This window comes from Macaca mulatta, chromosome 4, assembly GCF_049350105.2.
Source record: "Macaca mulatta isolate MMU2019108-1 chromosome 4, T2T-MMU8v2.0, whole genome shotgun sequence".
NCBI lineage: Eukaryota > Metazoa > Chordata > Mammalia > Primates > Cercopithecidae > Macaca > Macaca mulatta.
The window spans coordinates 96,191,469-96,208,421 of record NC_133409.1 but is presented as its reverse complement, the minus strand read 5'-3'; the positions used below and the strand labels follow the sequence as shown (position 1 = coordinate 96,208,421).

The 16,953-nt window shown below is 42.0% G+C and overlaps 1 protein-coding gene across 2 annotated transcripts in view; it reads right to left on the bottom strand.

Annotated features, from left to right (window-relative positions):
* The window catches only part of MDN1 (midasin AAA ATPase 1), a 184,752-nt gene that overhangs the window by 134,706 nt on the left and 33,093 nt on the right, over positions 1 to 16,953 (bottom strand). For both annotated transcript variants that reach the window (XM_015136925.3, XM_015136926.3), the window contains exons 8-12: positions 13,790 to 13,893; positions 10,599 to 10,713; positions 6,331 to 6,524; positions 5,153 to 5,234; positions 1,190 to 1,285 (exon numbers count right to left, since the gene is read on the bottom strand). In XM_015136925.3, coding sequence (XP_014992411.3) covers positions 1,190 to 1,285; positions 5,153 to 5,234; positions 6,331 to 6,524; positions 10,599 to 10,713; positions 13,790 to 13,893 — 591 coding nt within the window. The remainder of the gene's footprint in view (positions 1 to 1,189; positions 1,286 to 5,152; positions 5,235 to 6,330; positions 6,525 to 10,598; positions 10,714 to 13,789; positions 13,894 to 16,953) is intronic.

Sequence of the window (16,953 nt, the reverse complement as noted above, 5' to 3'; positions counted from 1 at the left end):
CCCAACTATTTCAGAAGCCTTATAAAAATCTCTACTATTGTAAAATTCCTGACATAAGATCTTTTAGAGTCACCATTCATACGAGAATGTCAGACATCTGCTTCAAGATGAGCCCAGACATTTTTTCCAGACACCAATGCCACTGCTGAAAGGATCCCTCCTCCCAAAATACGTATGACATAAAACAAGAATGGGAAAATATTAACAATGTCAACAATGAAACTAAGTAGTGAGTATCCAGGTATTCACTGGTACTACTCTTCAACATTTTTTGTTTGGTTGGTTGGTTGGTTTTCATTGGAGAAGGAGTCTGGATCTGTTGCCCAGGTTGGAGTGCAGTGGCACAATCTTGGCTCACTGCAACCTCTGCCTTCAGGGTTCAAGCGATTCTCCCTCCCGAGTAGCTGGGAATACAGGCATGTGCCTCCACACCCAGATAATTCATTGTATTTTTTTAGTAGATACAGGTTTCACAATGTTGGCCAGGCTGGTCTCAAACTCCCAACCTCAGGTGATCCACCCACCTCCGCCTCCCAAAGTCCTGGGATTACAGGTGTGAGCCACCACACTCAGTCTCTTGCCAACTTTTCTAATAAGGGAAAATAATAAAAAAGATGGAAAAACTCTGTGCATTAAGTTATAGACAAAGGTATTACTAAAACATAGTTACAGTCCTGAGTCTATTACCTACAAAATAAAATAAATGCTCACTAAAACACTGAAGAAGATACAAGACATGAGGAAGCTCCCTTTAAGAATGTGGAACATGGCCGGGCACAGTGGCTCACGCCTGTAATCCCAGCACTTCGGGAGGCAGAGGCTGGTTGGATCACCTGAGGTCACGAGTTCCAGACCAGCCTGACCATCATGGAGAAACCCCATCTCTACTAAAAATACAAAATTAGCTGGGTGTGGTGGCGCATGCCTGTAATCCCAGCTACTTGGGAGGCTGAGGCAGGAGAATCGCTTGAACCCAGGAGGTGGAGGTTGTGGTGAGCCAAGGTCGTGCCATTGCACTCACGTCATTTGGGAGTTGTATGCCCACAAGAGGCTGCAATAAAAGCACCAACTTTTACAAAAGAGGCACCACTGCAAAAGCTGTTCCAACTAAGGACTAGAGACCAGCAAGCAAGCAAGCAAAAAATCCTAGCCTCCTTTCAACAGGAAAGTAAAAAAACAGCACACATACCTTTTTTCTAGAAATGTTCAATTTGCTTCCAATAACTTCCGCCATTTTCAGTTTGCTCGTATGCTCAGAAAGCATTGCTGTGAAACAGTCTAGAGCCTATCAAAATAACCATGGTAAATGCTGACTGATTTTTAAAATAATACGTTAATCACAGAGCATCATTTTCCTGGCCACGAGAGGGAGAAGCACAAAATCCAGCAGGAATATTTCTCTAAAAATGAAGGCAGTGCAAATAAGGAACCAACCCAGGACTCAGGACCTGACCATAACGGCAAGATAGGACATGAACAAATATAAATAATTAACTACTGAAATACTTGCAAAATAAAAAAAAGCACCCAACAAAACACCCCACTTTGCAAATCCTAGCTTCGGGCAAAGAAGAGCAATTAGTGTTGACCACTGGGTATGTGTTTCAAGGAGAACTGACTCATATAGTGCTGAGGTAACATCAAAAGACTGCTTTCTAACCGTAAGAGAAACATTAGGTGTGCAACACCTCATGGTCATTGTCTTAACCTAGTACTCAATCTTAGCAACTACCAGTGAGCCAACCAGTTATGTCTTCCGACGTAATGAAACATAAAATACCACCAAAAATGGATTGTACCCCAAAAATGTTAAACTTGAATTCATCAAGCATTTTCTGTATTTTCTATTTACAGAAAATATGAGAGATAAAATAAGGTAAAGGACACCACGAGTGTGGAATTGAAACTATCTTTGCAAAGATTACTACAGCAATCTAACATGGCTGACTCCATCTTACTTCTAAGCCTCACAGGCTGGCCATCTTCACTCATTCCTAGGCATAGGACAAGCTAACCATGGTAGGAATTTAGTTTATAGTTTAACTTGGAAGCAAGGATGATAATAGTCCCTCCCTAAAACTAACCCCCTCTTTGCTCAGGGACCAAATACTCGCAATGAAAGACCACAAGATTAGGATTAGGATTATGGGAGGGACCTTAATTCTGTTAAAATGTAGGTATAGTTTCTATAATCCCTTACTGCTCAGGAGTCATATGGCCAGAGGTCACAAGATTTGTGGCTTCCCCAACTGCTCCTATAGATAACACCACTATCACAAAAACTAAAATTGGCCTTTTGAGGTGATTTTCAGATTTTTGCATTCTGGCAACTAACCCCACCTGACTCAGTCACCCCTCCCAGAAGCAGACTCAGTATACAAGACCACTTTCCACATCCCTATGAGTTCATCCCCAACCAATCACAGCACCCATTCCCTAGTATCCTGCCCAGCAAATTATCCATAAAAACCCTAGCTTCTGAGTTATCAGGGAGATTGATTTGAGTAACAACTCCATTTCCTATATGGCTAGCCTAGCATTCATCAAGCTCTCTTGAAGACTGCTTTGAGTAATAATAAAACTGGTCTCCCATATAGTGGGTGCTGCGTGAATTACTCTATCGCAATTCCCGTCATGATAAATTTTCTCTGTCTAGGCAGCGGGCAAGGTGAACCCATTGAGCAGTTACAATCTGATCTATTTTCTTTTCTTCCTTTTTAAAAGTATTTTATATTTTTGTTCTGACAGCTGAAATACTCAGAATACAACACTTAATATACAGCATTGCCTCAACTGATAAAAAAGAGAAAATAGGCCCCAAATACTGCAAATGGCTTTTGTCTCAGAGGTAGAGTTAGTAGTTAAGTTTCTTCCATCATCTTTTCTATTGTTTTTTAACAAGAAGAATCTAGTCCTTTCAAAATTAAAATATATTTTAAAGCCGTAATTTTAAGTGAAGTCAGTTTACAAGATGCCAAAAGACTCAAATAATGGCAACCCTAACATTTAGTAAAAAGCAGGAAAACTTATACCCAGAAATCTAAAGTTATGAACATCAATATTAAAAATATAGGATTTACTATTATAATACAGTTGTCCCTACGTATTCCTGGGGGATTGGTTCCAGGACCTCTCACAGAAACCAAAATCTGAAGATGCTCAAATCGCTTATATAAAATGGTATAGGGTAACCGGGCGCGGCGGCTCACGCCTGTAATCCCAGCACTTTAGGAGGTTGAGGTGGGCAGATCACGAGGTCAGGAGATTGACATCATCCTGGCTAACACGGTGAAACCCCATCTCTACTAAAAATACAAAAAAAAATCAGCCAGGCGTGGTGGTGGGCACCTGTAGTCCCAGCTACTGGGAAGGCTGAGGTAGGAGAATGGCAGGAACCCGGGAGGCGGAGCTTGCAGTGAGCCCAGATGTCGCCACTGCACTCCAGCCTGGGCGACAGAGCGAGACTCCGTCTCAAAAAACAAACAAAAAAAAGGCATAGGGCCCGTGTCAGTATGTAGAAAAATAAGCAAAAAAAAAAAAAAAAAAAATTTTAAAGGCATAGAATCTGCATTTAACCTATTCACACCCTCTTTATTTTATTTAAATCTCTAGATTATTTTCAATATCTAATACAATGCAAATGCTATATAGTTATTACACTGTATTGTCCAGGGAATAATCCCAAGGAAAAAAGTCTGTACACGTTCAATACAATCATTTCTTTACTGAAATATTTTATTTATGTATTTATTTATTTATTTATTTACTTTTTACTGTCCACCTTAGGGACAGGAATGGAATATTTTAGATCCAAGTTTGGTTGACTCCGCAGATGCAGAGCTCACAGAAACGGAGGGCTAACAGTAGTCCCCAAAAGCAATCTCCCTCTGAACAAATTTGATTGTAAATATTTTGGAGGAAAAAAAAAGTTCTCAATGTCCTTAGCGAAATCACAACTTAGGTCTAATGTGAAAATATAGGTGGAGTTGTTAAATTAACTGTAACATAAATTATAGTAGAGCTGATATTTGATAAAGGTATTTGGTCTGGATGGAATAAGCAGGGAAAAGAGCTGGACAAAAACAATTTGCCAGTTCTCAAAAGAATATACACTACTGATTTGAAAAGGCTGGTCTCAAATTCAGTAGAAATATATTTTAGAGTAGAAGAGAACAATTATTCTGGTTACCGTATATACTATAGTTTAAAAGAGTTACTTCTAAAAGAACATCCAACTCCTTTTGTTCTTATTCCACCTTACCACTATGATTTGGTCTTCTGTAATAATATCCACTAGAATGGTTAAGTCCTGTGCACATACATGCTCCCATCAGAGATACTAACAATGGACCCCAGATGCATTAGTCAGAAGAGTCCACCACCCTCATTAGAAACCCATCCTGGATTTATGGTGTCTTAAAAAGAGGTTCAGTCAAGCAACATCAAGCAGCCCCACTGAGAAAAAAGTAGAGGGATTGGACAGATACAAATTTATCAGACAGACTAAGAATTACATATAGGAACAAATATTGCTTTATTATTACCTGGGAGTTTCTTTCATTTTACTTTAATTTCACTATCTGTTTTACTCTATATCAAACTATACTTCTTTTGAAATTAATAATAATTTGTTTCAAAAACCATAAAACATGTATTACATTCAATTAGCTTTAATGCCACTTTAGTTGAGTTTTAACTAGCTAAGAATAACAAACCAGGCCAGGCACAGTGGCTCACACCTGTAATCCCAGCACTTTGGGAGGCCGAGGCCGGTGGATCACCTGAGGTCAGGAGCTCAACACCAGCCTGGCCAACATGGTGAAACCCCATCTCTACTAAAAATACAAAAATCAGCCAGGCGTGGTGGCAGGTGCCTATAATCCCAGCTATTTGGGAGGCTGAGGCAGGAGAATCGCTGGAACTCAGGAGGCAGAGGTTGTAGTGAGCCGAGATCGTGCCATTGCACTCCAGCCTGGGGGACAAGAGCGAGACTTCGTCTCAAAAAAATAAAAATTAAAAAAAAAAAAAAAAAAAAAAACTCATACTTGGAAAAAAGAGAGAAGTCTGATGGCAATCAAAAGACAGAAAATAACAATGGAAGTCAACAGCCTTACAGAATCAAAAGAAAAAAGACTGGAAAACTGTATCTTACCTCTTGAAAAATATTTAATGATGCTGATAAAGATGAACTGTCAAAGCTATGGGCAATCCTATTACACCAATTCAGCAGATCCCTTTAAAAAAAAAAGAAAAGAAAAAACGAAAAGACCACAGGCCAAAGACATCAGAGGCATCAGAATTTATTGACCTACTTAAGTCTGGGCTTACCTGACAACTCTCTTCTTTCTTCTGACAATGCTTAGATAAAAGGTATTTGAGCAACCAGTAATTAAAGGATCCCAATCCTTCCCCTCTTTGTATTTGTGTGTAAAATTTAAAAGCAAAACAAAGAGTTCCCAATCGTCACCCAATCCAGGAAGTGACCTATCAAATCATTACTCTGCCTTCCATGCCAGACAAGGTAGCAGGAAAGGAGGGGAGCAACCAAATCAGATCAGAATGCGGAGATTTTTTTTTTTTTTTTTTGAGACAGTCTTACTCTGTTGCCCAGGCTGGAGTGCAGTGATGCAATCTCGGCTCACCGCAACCTCTGCCCAGGTTCGAGCAATTCTCTGCCTCAGCCTCCCGAGTAGCTGGGATTACAGGCGTCTGCCACCGCTCCCAGCTAATTTTTGTGTTTTTTTTTTTTTTTAGTAGAGACGGGGTTTCACCATGTTGGCCAGGATGGTCTTGAACTCCTGATCTCGTGATCTGCCCGCCTCGGCCTCCCAAAGTGTTGGGATTACAGGCATAAGCCACCACGCCCAGCCTGAGGAGATGCCCATTTCTAATTCTCACTTCTCAAAGGGAAAGTCAACCACTGAGAAGAGAGAACGGCACAGAAGTCATAGATAGCAAAATCCAAGACTTATTTAAGACTCCAAGTGTCAGAAAAGGGCATTTGGTGAAAGAATTATGTTAGGAGCCATTCACAAGTTTGTCTTTAAAAGTTATTTTTTAAAGTTAAAAACATTACCCTAATCAAGCCTTCCCAGTCGTTAATTATAAATCTGAAAAAGGGATCTGACACCATGAAGCAACCTATAATTTCAAAATCTGACCATTTCCTTCTAGCTGGTAAGAACTTTGAACCTAGGAGGCAGAGGTTGGAGCGAGCCGAGACTGCGCCACTGCACTCTAGCCTGGGTGACAGAGCGGGACTCTAGTCTCACAATAAAAAAAAAAAAAAAAAAAAAAAGAAAGAAAAGAAAAAATTGTTTAGTCCAGTACCTTAAAGATAATTCTCTTCCCTCAAGGGTTGGTCTTTTGTTTTCTCTTCTGGCTTCTGAAACTTCTTCAGGTGCCTGTTCACATCCAACAGAACGATCACTCCAAGAGTGATGTTTCTCTCCAGTAAGTTGGATATAAATGTCAAGCAGGTGATCAACCACTGCCAATAGACTAGGATATCTGCTCTGAAGAACCTGTCAGAGGGAAAAAAAAAAAAAAAAGAAAATTTAGCAGCCAGCATGGTAATTTTTAAAAGCACACAAACTACTGCCGAAACTAGTCAGCCAAAAAATGGATTTCTCTATGAAATTTGTTCACTGGGGATGGTAGCTCACACCTGTAATCCCAACACTTTGAGAAGCCAAGGCAGAAGAATTGCTTGAATTCAGGAGTTTGAGATCAACCTGGGCAACATGGTGAAACCTCGTCTCTACAAAAAATACAAACGTTAGCTGGGCATGGTAGCGTGTGCCTGTAGTCCCAGGTACTCAGGAGGCTGAGTAGGGAGGATCATCTGAAACTGGGAGGTCAAAGCTACAGTGAGCAGTGATCATGCCTAGGTGACAGAGTAAGACCCTGTCTCAGAAAAAGTAAATGACTAAAAAATAAAAATAGGCCGGGCACGGTAGCTCACGCCTGTAATCCCAGCACTTTGGGAGGCCAAGGCAGACAGATCACGAGGTCAGGAGATCTAGACCATCCTGGCTAACATGGTGAAACCCCGTCTCTACTGAAAATACAAAAAAACACAAAAAATTAGCCGGGCATGGTGGCAGGCACCCAGCTACTTAGGAGGCTGAAGCAGGAGAATGGCGTGAACCCGGGAGGCAGAGCTTGCAGTGAGCCAAGATCGCGCCACTGCACTCCAGCCTGTGTAACAGAGCGAGATTCCATCTCAAATGAATGAATGAATGAATGAATGAATGAATGAATGAAAGAAATGTGTCAACTTTACCAAAAATAAGAACTTCCCCTTACCCACTCCCGCTCCCATCCATCTACCTCACTCAAACATCATGATTTTCTTCCTACCCAGAACTCAGTTATCTGGCAATCTCACCATCCATAACACAGTTTCAGGAGTAGAAGTCATGTTAAAAGGTTTTCCAAGTAACCAAAATATATGCAACCAACTCCAAGGAATTTATTCATTAAAGAATTCTTAAATTACTATTTAATTTCAAACACAGCTCTGGTAAGGTTCATTACGTAATTTCTCAATGAAAAGCATGTAAAAGGAGCAGGGTACAGTGGATCACACCTGTAATCCCAGCACTTCAGGAGGCTGATGTGGGCAGATTGCCTGAGTCCAAGAGTTGAGATAAGCCTGGGCAACATGGTGAAAACCCGTCTCTACAAAAAATTTGCTGGGTGGGGTGGCACACACCTGTAGTCAGTCCCAGCTACTTGGCAGGCTGAGGTGGGAAGATCACCTAAGCCTGAGAGGTTGAGGCTGCAGTGAGCTCAGCACCACTGCAGTGCATCACTGCACTCTAGCCTGGGTGATAGAGTAAGACCTTCTCTCAAAAAAATAGTAAGATATAAAATCAGTTAAGCTGGGTGTGGGGGCTCATGCCTGTAATCCCAGCACTTTAGGAGGCCGAGGTCAGTGGATCACGAGGTCAAGAGATCAAGACCATCCCGATCAACATGGTGAAACCCTGTCTCTACTAAAAATACAAAAATTAGCTGGGCGTGGCAGCATGTTGCGGGAAGTCAGGGACCCTGAACGGAGGGACTGGCTGGAGCCACGGCAGAGGAACATAAATTGTGAAGATTTCATGGACATTTATCAGTTCCCAAATAATACTTTTATAATTTCTTATGCCTATCTTTAATCTGTTAATCCTGTTATCTTCGTAAGCTGAGGATGTACATCACCTCAGGACCACTGTCATAATTGTGTTAACTTTACAAATTGATTATAAAATGTGTGTTTGAACAATATGAAATCAGTGCACCTTGAAAAAGAACAGAATAACAGCGATTTTTAGGGAACAAGGATAGACAACCATAAGGTGTGACTGCCTGTGGGGTCGGGCAAAAAGAGCCATATTTTTCTCCTTGCAGAGAGCCTATAAATGGACGTGCAAGTAGGGAAGATATCACTAAATTATTTTCTAGAAAGGAATATTAATATTAATACCCTGGGAAAGGAATGCATTCCTTGGGGGAGGTCTATAAACAGCTCTGGGAGTGTCTGTCCTATGTAGTTGAGATAAGGGTTGAGATATACCCTGGTCTCCTGCAGTATCCTCAGGCTTACTAGGGTGGGGAAAAAACTCCTCCCTGGTAAATTTGTGGTCGGACTGGTTCTCTGCTCTTGAACCCTGTTTTCTGTTAAGATGTTTATCAAGACAACACATGCACTGCTGAACATAGACCCTTATCAGTAGTTCTGCTTTTGCCCTTTGCCTTGTGATCTTTGTTGGACCCTTATTAGTAGTTCTGCTTTTTACCCTTTGATGCATGTGATCTTTGTACCTACTCCCTGTTCTTACACCCCCTACCCTTTTGAAACCCTTAATAAAAAACTTGCTGGTTTAAGGCTCAGGTGGGCATCACGGTCCTACAGATATATGATGCCACCCCTGGCGCCCAAGCTGTAAAATTCCTCTCTTTGTACTCTTTCTCTTTATTGCTGAGTTGGCCGACCCTTATGGAAAATAGAAAGAACCTATGTTGAAATATTGGGGGCGGTTCCCCCAGTAGCGGCACATGCCTGTAGCCCCAGCTACTTGGGAGGCTGAGGCAGGAGAATCACTTGAATCTGGGAGGTGGAGGTTGCAGCAAGCCAAGATCATGCCACAGAGCACTGTTCTGGCAGACAGAGAAAGACTGTCTCAAAAAAAAAAAAAAAAAAAGAAAAGAAAAAAGAAAAGGTAGGAAAATATTTGAAGTTTGTGGCCAGGCACAGTGGCTCACACCTATAATGCCAACACTTTAGGAGGCTGAGGCAGGCAGGTCACCTGAGGTCAGGTGTTTGAGACCAGCCTGGCCAGCATGGTGAAACCCCGTCTCTACTAAAAATACAAAAGAAAATAGCCAAGGGTGTGGTGGGCACCTGTAATCCCAGCTACTTGGGAGGCTGAGGCATGAGAATTGCCTGAACCCAGGAGGCGGAGGTTGCAGTGAGCCAAGGTCACGCCACTGCACTCCAGCCTTGGCAACAAGAGCGAAACTCAGTACTCAAAAAAAAAAAAAAAGAAGTGTGTTTGGTAACACATATTTACCTATATACCTACATCAAGAAAGGGAAAAGCATCTCTTCCATGTCTGCATGACCACTGACAATGCTTTGTCTGCCACTCTCCTAGATAAAGCATTGAGGAAGGGAAATCTTCCAAGTGAGACATACAAGGGAAGTAGGGCATGAGCACAGTCAAGTGTAGCATACTTCTTACTGATCTAGGATAACTACAATACTAGAAACGGAATCAATGTAGAAAACCTATAAAGTGATTTACCTCAATTCTCATTAATTCCTAGATCAAAATGTCCATTAAGTTAAGTGTGAAAGATATGACCTCAAATCAACTTAGTAAAATGATCCTGTGGAGACAACTAGGAAAATCTGAATATAATCTAAGAATTCAATGATACTGAGGAATTACTGTTCATTTTATTGTGTATAATAATGTTATTTTGGTTATATATAAAAATGCCATTAAATTTTTAGAGATGTATGCTGGGAGTTTGCTTTCAAATATATTAGCACAGAAAACATAATAGATGAAGCAAATACAGTAAAATACTAGCACACAGACTGTAAAATTTAGGTTGATGAGTATTCTGGTGGTTTATTACACTATTTCCTATTTCATGCAAGTTTGGAACTTTTCATGTAAAAAAGAAAACCACTGACATCTTCTAAGGCGGTTTATTATACTATTTCCTGTTTCATGCAAGTTTGGAACTTTTCATGTAAAAAAGAAAAGCATTGATTTTTTTTTTTGTTGAGATGGAGTCTCACTCTGTAGCCCAGGCTGGCATGTAGTGGCGCTATCTCGGCTCACTGCAAGCTCTGCCTCCTGGGTTCACGCCATTCTCCTGCCTCAGCCTCCCCAATAGCTGGGACTACAGGTGCCCGCCACCACACTCGGCTAATTTTTTGTATTTTTAGTACAGAGGGGGTTTCACTGTGTTAGCCAGGATGATCTCTATCTCCTGACCTTGTGATCTGCCCGCCTCGGCCTCCCAAAGTGCTGGGATTACAGGAGGGAGCCACCGTGCCCGGCCAGCATTGATACTTTGTAAGACCCACATACCTCATTCAGTTCTCGCTTATCCAGGTTATCCAGGTGAATTTTGGTCCAATATTTGTCTAGCAAAGTAGCATGACTGTTTAGCGGTCGATACCAATTTCCTCCACAGCTCAAGAGTCTATGTTTCAAAATAAAAAACACAGTCACACAAAATTCCAAATTTTAATCCTGAATTGTACCTCTGCATATTACTTGCCGTACACTGTCTCACATAGGAAAAAAATTCATAATCCCTTCTGTTTCCAGATACTACACTGTTAGGCTTACACGGCAGATGACAAATGAAAGGCTGATAGTTAACCCATGTTTGGCTCTTCTCCTAAGAAGCAGTCATAGTGCTTTAATCAAGTATTTTCAAATCACTGCAAATAATTCTACAAGGTAAATGTTTTTATTTCAATGACAGGTTCCTCTTCCTTAAGACATAAATACCTTCAGAAAAGAGAAAGCATAATCTAAGGCTCATAGCATTAACATTAAGTTCACTACTTGTTACCAGAAGCTACAGTACTTAAAACCATTAAAAATTTCCAGAAGAGAAAAAAGTAGAGAAGGAATATACATTAAACATACACTCTGGGGAGGTACATGCTTATGCATAAGCCACTTAGTTCTCACAACTGTCCTGAGAGGAAGATGCCATTCTTTTCTTCTGACATAAATGGAAGAGAAGGAAAGAATGGCCCTTATACACTCAGCTGTAACTGAAAATGGCAGAACTGAAAATTGAATTCAAGTTTATCAGATCAAAAGTTTGTCTAACATCTTTCCACGATGTCCCAGGTCTTTCTGGGAAGTGTTTGAATCTACAAAGGAAGAACTTCACTGTCTCTATAAATAAAATTAAGGTCAGCCAAGCTCAGTGGCTCATGTCAGCAGTTCCAGAACTTTGGGAGGTCAAAGCAAGAAGATCGCTTGAGCCCAGGAGTTCGAGACCAGCCTGGACAACAAATTAAGGCATCATGTCTTAAAAAAAAAAAAAAAAAAAAAAAAACCAAAACCATAAAATAAGATGGGCGTGGTGGCTCACACCTGTAATTCCAGCACTTTCAGAGGCTGAGGCAGATGGATTGCTTGAGGCCAGAAGTTTGAGACCAGCCTGGGGGACACGGCAAAAACCCCACCTCTACTAGAAACACAACAATTAGGCATCGTGGCGTGCGCCTGTAGTCCCAGCTACCTGGGAGACTAAGGCACAAGAATCACTTGAATCCGGGAGGCAGAGGTTGCAGTGAGCCAAATCATGCCACTACACTACAGCCTGGGCGACAGAATGAGACTCGGTCTCAAAAAAAATTAATTAAATAAAATTAAAAATCAAGGTCTATCAAAACTAACAGTGCCAGGTACAGTGGCTCATGCCTGTCATAACAACACTTAGGGCCGGGCGCGGTGGCTCAAGCCTGTAATCCCAGCACTTTGGGAGGCCGAGGCGGGCGGATCACAAGGTCAGGAGATCGAGACCACAGTGAAACCCCGTCTCTACTAAAAATACAAAAAATTAGCCGGGCGCGGTGGCGGGCGCCTGTAGTCCCAGCTACTCAGGAGGCTGAGGCAGGAGAATGGCGGGAACCCGGGAGGCGGAGCTTGCAGTGAGCCGAGATCGCGCCACTGCACTCCAGCCTGGGCAACAGCGTGAGACTCCGTCTCAAAAAAAAAATAAAATAAAAAATTAAAAAAAAAAAAAAAAAAACACTTAGAAGGCCACAGTGGAAGGACTGCTTGAGTCCAGGAGTTCAACACCAGCCTGGGAAATGCAGCAAGATCCCATCTCTAAAAAAAAAAAAAAAAAAGTTTTTAGCCAGGCATGGTGGTGCACACCTGTAGTCCTAGCTACTCAAGAGCTGAGGCAGGAGGATCACTTGAGCCCAGGAGTTTGTGGTTACAGTAAGATATGATTAAGCCACTGCATTCCAGCCTGGGTACAAAGCAAAACACTGTCTCTAAAAATGAAATAAATGTTTAAAACAAAGGTAACAGGATTGGGCCGGGCACGGTGGCTCACGCCTGTAATCCCAGCACTTTGGGAGGCCAAGGCAGCAGATCATGAAGTCAGGAGATCGAGACCAGCATGGTCAACATGGTGAAACCCCATTTCTACTAAAAATACAAAAATGAGCCGGGTGTGGTGGCAGGTGCCTGTAATCCCAACTACTTGGGAGGCTGAGGTAGAATTGCTTGAACCCAGGAGGCAGAGGTTGCAATGAGCCAAGATCACACCACTGCACTCCAGCCTGGGCGACAGAACAAGACTCCATCTCAAAAAAAAAAAAAAAGTAACAGGGTTAGCTGGGCACAGAGGCATGTGCCTGTAGTTTCAGCTACTTGTGAGGCTGTGCTGGGAAGACTACCTGAGCACTGAAGTTCAAGAACAGCTTGGGCAACACAGTGAGATCCCATTTCAAGAAAAAAAAAGAGTAATTGGGTCTAGGAAAGTATTCCTTGAGTAATATCGGGTTAGCTCCACACTCCATATAGAAGTGAATGTTTAACTGAGGTAAACACTAATATAATCAATTAACTATAGAATGATGTTAGTTTCACTCATGGGCATTTAAAGACATTGAAGAAGCTGTGCAGGTAGAGACTAGCAGTAAGAAATAAACTACTGCCTTAAGGTAATTTTAAAATGTAGGCAGGAATATATACTAAGCATGCTCGGTTTTCTTGCCTTTGTTCATGCTTATAGCCAATTAATTTTTCAATTGCCTGAAATCTACCTATCATTATCACCATCATGGCTAGCCATTAACTGGGCATTTAATGTGACAGGTCTTTAGTAGGAGTCATTTCACTTATTCTTTACAGTCACCATTTGAAGATGGCATTATTAACCCCATCATAACCAGACAAGGTATACATAGGTACTACGTACCAGTGTCAGGACTCAAAACCTGGGCTATCTGACAATAACCTCACCTCTGATTATTTTTTAAAACATGAGATAAGGTGAAGTGTTTTTAAATGGTTACTTATTTTTAAGTGGCGAGGGGGAACCTCTTAGTTTACAAATTATCTTCATTAAAAATAATCAGGAATGAGAAGGTTAGACCTGTTACCACTTCCAACTAACCTTGCTCGAAGTAGACCCAAAGAACTCTATTACAGGACTTCTGGCTCAGACTTCTGGCTCAGCATGCAGACTTATGAGTAAGTGGCTCCAGAGTGAAAACAGAAAGGTTACTAGTACATACCTCCTGGTTGCAAAAAACTGAAATCCAGGTGCCACTTTCAGACAGTCCCCTTGGCCAGGAATCAAGAGATCTCCATTCTCCAAGAGAGGGATCAGCACAGAAACCTAAATCAGATAACCGCACTGATAAAGTAAAGCTATTAAGACAGAAGTAATCAAAACAAAACAACCCTCTCTCAAAATGACAGACAGACCCTTAGAGGAAACTTCAGCTCTCATAGCCCAAACTGGAGTCAATATGCAAGCGGGAACGTCTGACTCACCTACACTCCAGCACAATTTATACACTCGACATTCTGGAGTGCCTCCTGTGGATCACAGCCAAGCAAGACACAAGAAGACATAAGAATACACACAGGACCAAGGCTTTAGAGCCTAGAGGCTGATGGGAGAGGGAAGGCATGCAAATTCCCACACAGCACAATCAGTGTACCCCAGGAGTATACAAAGTCATATATAAAGATAAGAGGGGGTTCTGAATCAGAACAGAATGATTTAGAAGCAGGGCAGTGAAGTCTTCCCAGAGGTAGTGACATTTGCTGAATCTTTAAAGAAGAATGAGCAGAAATTAACCAGGTTTGGTGAAAGAGAAATGGTACGTACACTGCAGGCAGAAGTATGCACGTGCATTTTTTAAAAACTGATAAGCCTAAAAGTCATGGCACAAGAATTCTGTTTTGTTTAGGGTAGAATGTGCATAAGAAGCAGCAGAAAGATGTAAGTCTTACAGATAAATAATAAAAGGCTTCCTGGGCTGAGCTAAGGGCTTTGAACTTTTGCATAAGTGTTATCGAGAGGCTTTTAGGCTGAAAAGAAAAGAAATAATTTCATTTCTTATTTTAGAAAATCAACTGCGTAGCAATTTGGAAAGGAGCTAGCCTGGAGGAAAAACGGTCAAAAAAGACACTATTCAGATAACAAAGGCAAGACAAATAGGTAGTTAAAATAAGCCAGTACAAAGACAATGGGATAAGAACAAATAAAGAGGTAAGGAAAAGGCAATAAACGATACGGAGACCAACTGAACGAGAGAGGAGGAAGAGGTGTCTAGGGTTTAGAGTGGTAACTTGTGGAAGAAAAGGTGTTCCCTTCGTTTTCTTTTGCCCACTACAAAGTGGTGGGGTTTTTGTTTGTCTTGAGATGGAGTCTCACTCTGTGGCCCAGGCTGAAGTGCAGTGGTGTGATCTCAGCTCGCTGCAACCTCTGACTCTCGGGTTCAAGCAATCCTCCCACCTCAGCCTCCCAAGTAGCTGGGATTACAAGCATGTGCCACCATGTCTGGTGAATATTTGTATTTTTTTTCTTTTTTTGGTAGAGACAAGGTTTCACCATGTTGACCAGGCTGGTCTCAAACTCCTGACCTCAAGTGATCCGCCCACCTCAGCCTTCCAAAGTGCTGGGATTACAGGCGTGAGCCACCGCACTCAGCCAGCAAAGTGGGTTTTGACCCTAACAATTTATTTTTCTTTTTTTTGCCATAATACGTTTTGTTTCTGGTTTCCTTTCTTTGTGCTTAAGAAAAGGCAATTCTTAAAAAAAAAAAAAAAAAAAAAAAAAGTCCAATTTGGACATCTTGAACTTGTGCTGGCAATGGACATGCAAGTAGAGATTTTTTTTAAGAATGTGGACTAGCCGGGCACAGTGGCTCAGCCTGTAATCCCAGCACTTTGGGAGGCTGAGGTGGGCAGATCACCTGGGGTAAAGCACTCAAGACCAGCCTGGCCAACAGGTGAAACCCCATCTCTACTAAAAATACAAAAATTAACTGGGTGTGGCAGCACACACCTGTAGTCCCAGCTACTTGGGAGGCTGAAGCCTGAGCCCGGGAGGCAGAGGCTGTGGTGAGCTGAGATCGTGCCACTGCACTCCAACGAGATTCCATCTCAAAAAAAAAAAAATTGTGTCTTCTCTTAACCATTCCTTCTATAGCCTACAAGAGCACCCTCCACTCCATTTGCTTGCAGTAGGCTATAATTTTTGTGCTCTCACCGCAGTTCTCTGGGTTCCATATTTTCTTATTCCCCTCTACATCTCATTGGATAGCAGAGTTAGGTTTATGGTTATGAAATAAAAACTAAATAACGACAACAAAAAAAAAACAAAGTGTAGACTAGACATATGGATCCAGGAGTTGTGAGTTTATAGAAGTTTCAAAAGAAAAGAAAAAAAAAGTGAGAAGAGTAGAGAGGCAAAGAAGAGGGTTCTAAAATATCAGACATAATTTTTTTAAGCATCATTATTTTATACATGGCTAGGAGCTGAAAGAGAAGCCCAAAATAATATAAGAGCAACTCCAACATACTCCAAAACTTGAATCTAAAGAAAATTATCCTGAATGAGGTCTGTAAAAGCTACTTTAAAATGATAATGGGTCGGCCGGGCGCGGTGGCTCACGCCTGTAATCCCAGCACTTTGGGAGGCCGAGACGGGCGGATCACGAGGTCAGGAGATCGAGACCATCCTGGCTAACCCGGTGAAACCCCGTCTCTACTAAAAAAAATACAAAAACTAGCCGGGCGAGGTGGCGGGCGCCTGTGGTCCCAGCTACTCGGGAGGCTGAGGCAGGAGAATGGCGCGAACCCGGGAGGCGGAGCTTGCAGTGAGCTGAGATCGCGCCACTGCACTCCAGCCTGGGCGACAGAGCGAGACTCCGTCTCAAAAAATAAATAAATAAATAAATAAAATGATAATGGGTCATCTATGAGCTGAGAAGTTCTGGAAAAAACAAAACAGAGCATCTGAAAAATCTGCACAATGTGCACAGACATCCATAAACCTACTGACAGCCTGACGCAGTGGCTCATGCCTGTAATCCCAGCACTCTGAGAGGCAGAGGCAGCAGATCACTTGAGGTCAGGAGATGGAAACCAGCCTGGCCAACATGGTGAAACCCCATCGCTACAAAAAAATACAAAAATTAGCCAGGCGTGATGGTGTGTGCCTGTAAACCCAGCTACTTGGGAGGCTGAGGCACGAGAATCACTTGAACCCAGGACACAGAGGTTGCAATGAGCCAAGGTCACACCACTGCATTCCAACCTGGGTGACAGAGGGAGACTCTGTCTCAAAAGACAAAAATAAAAATTGGCCGAGCATGGTGGCTCACGCCTGTAATCCTAGCACTTTAAGAGGCCAAGGCAGGCAGATCACTTGGGGTCAGGAATT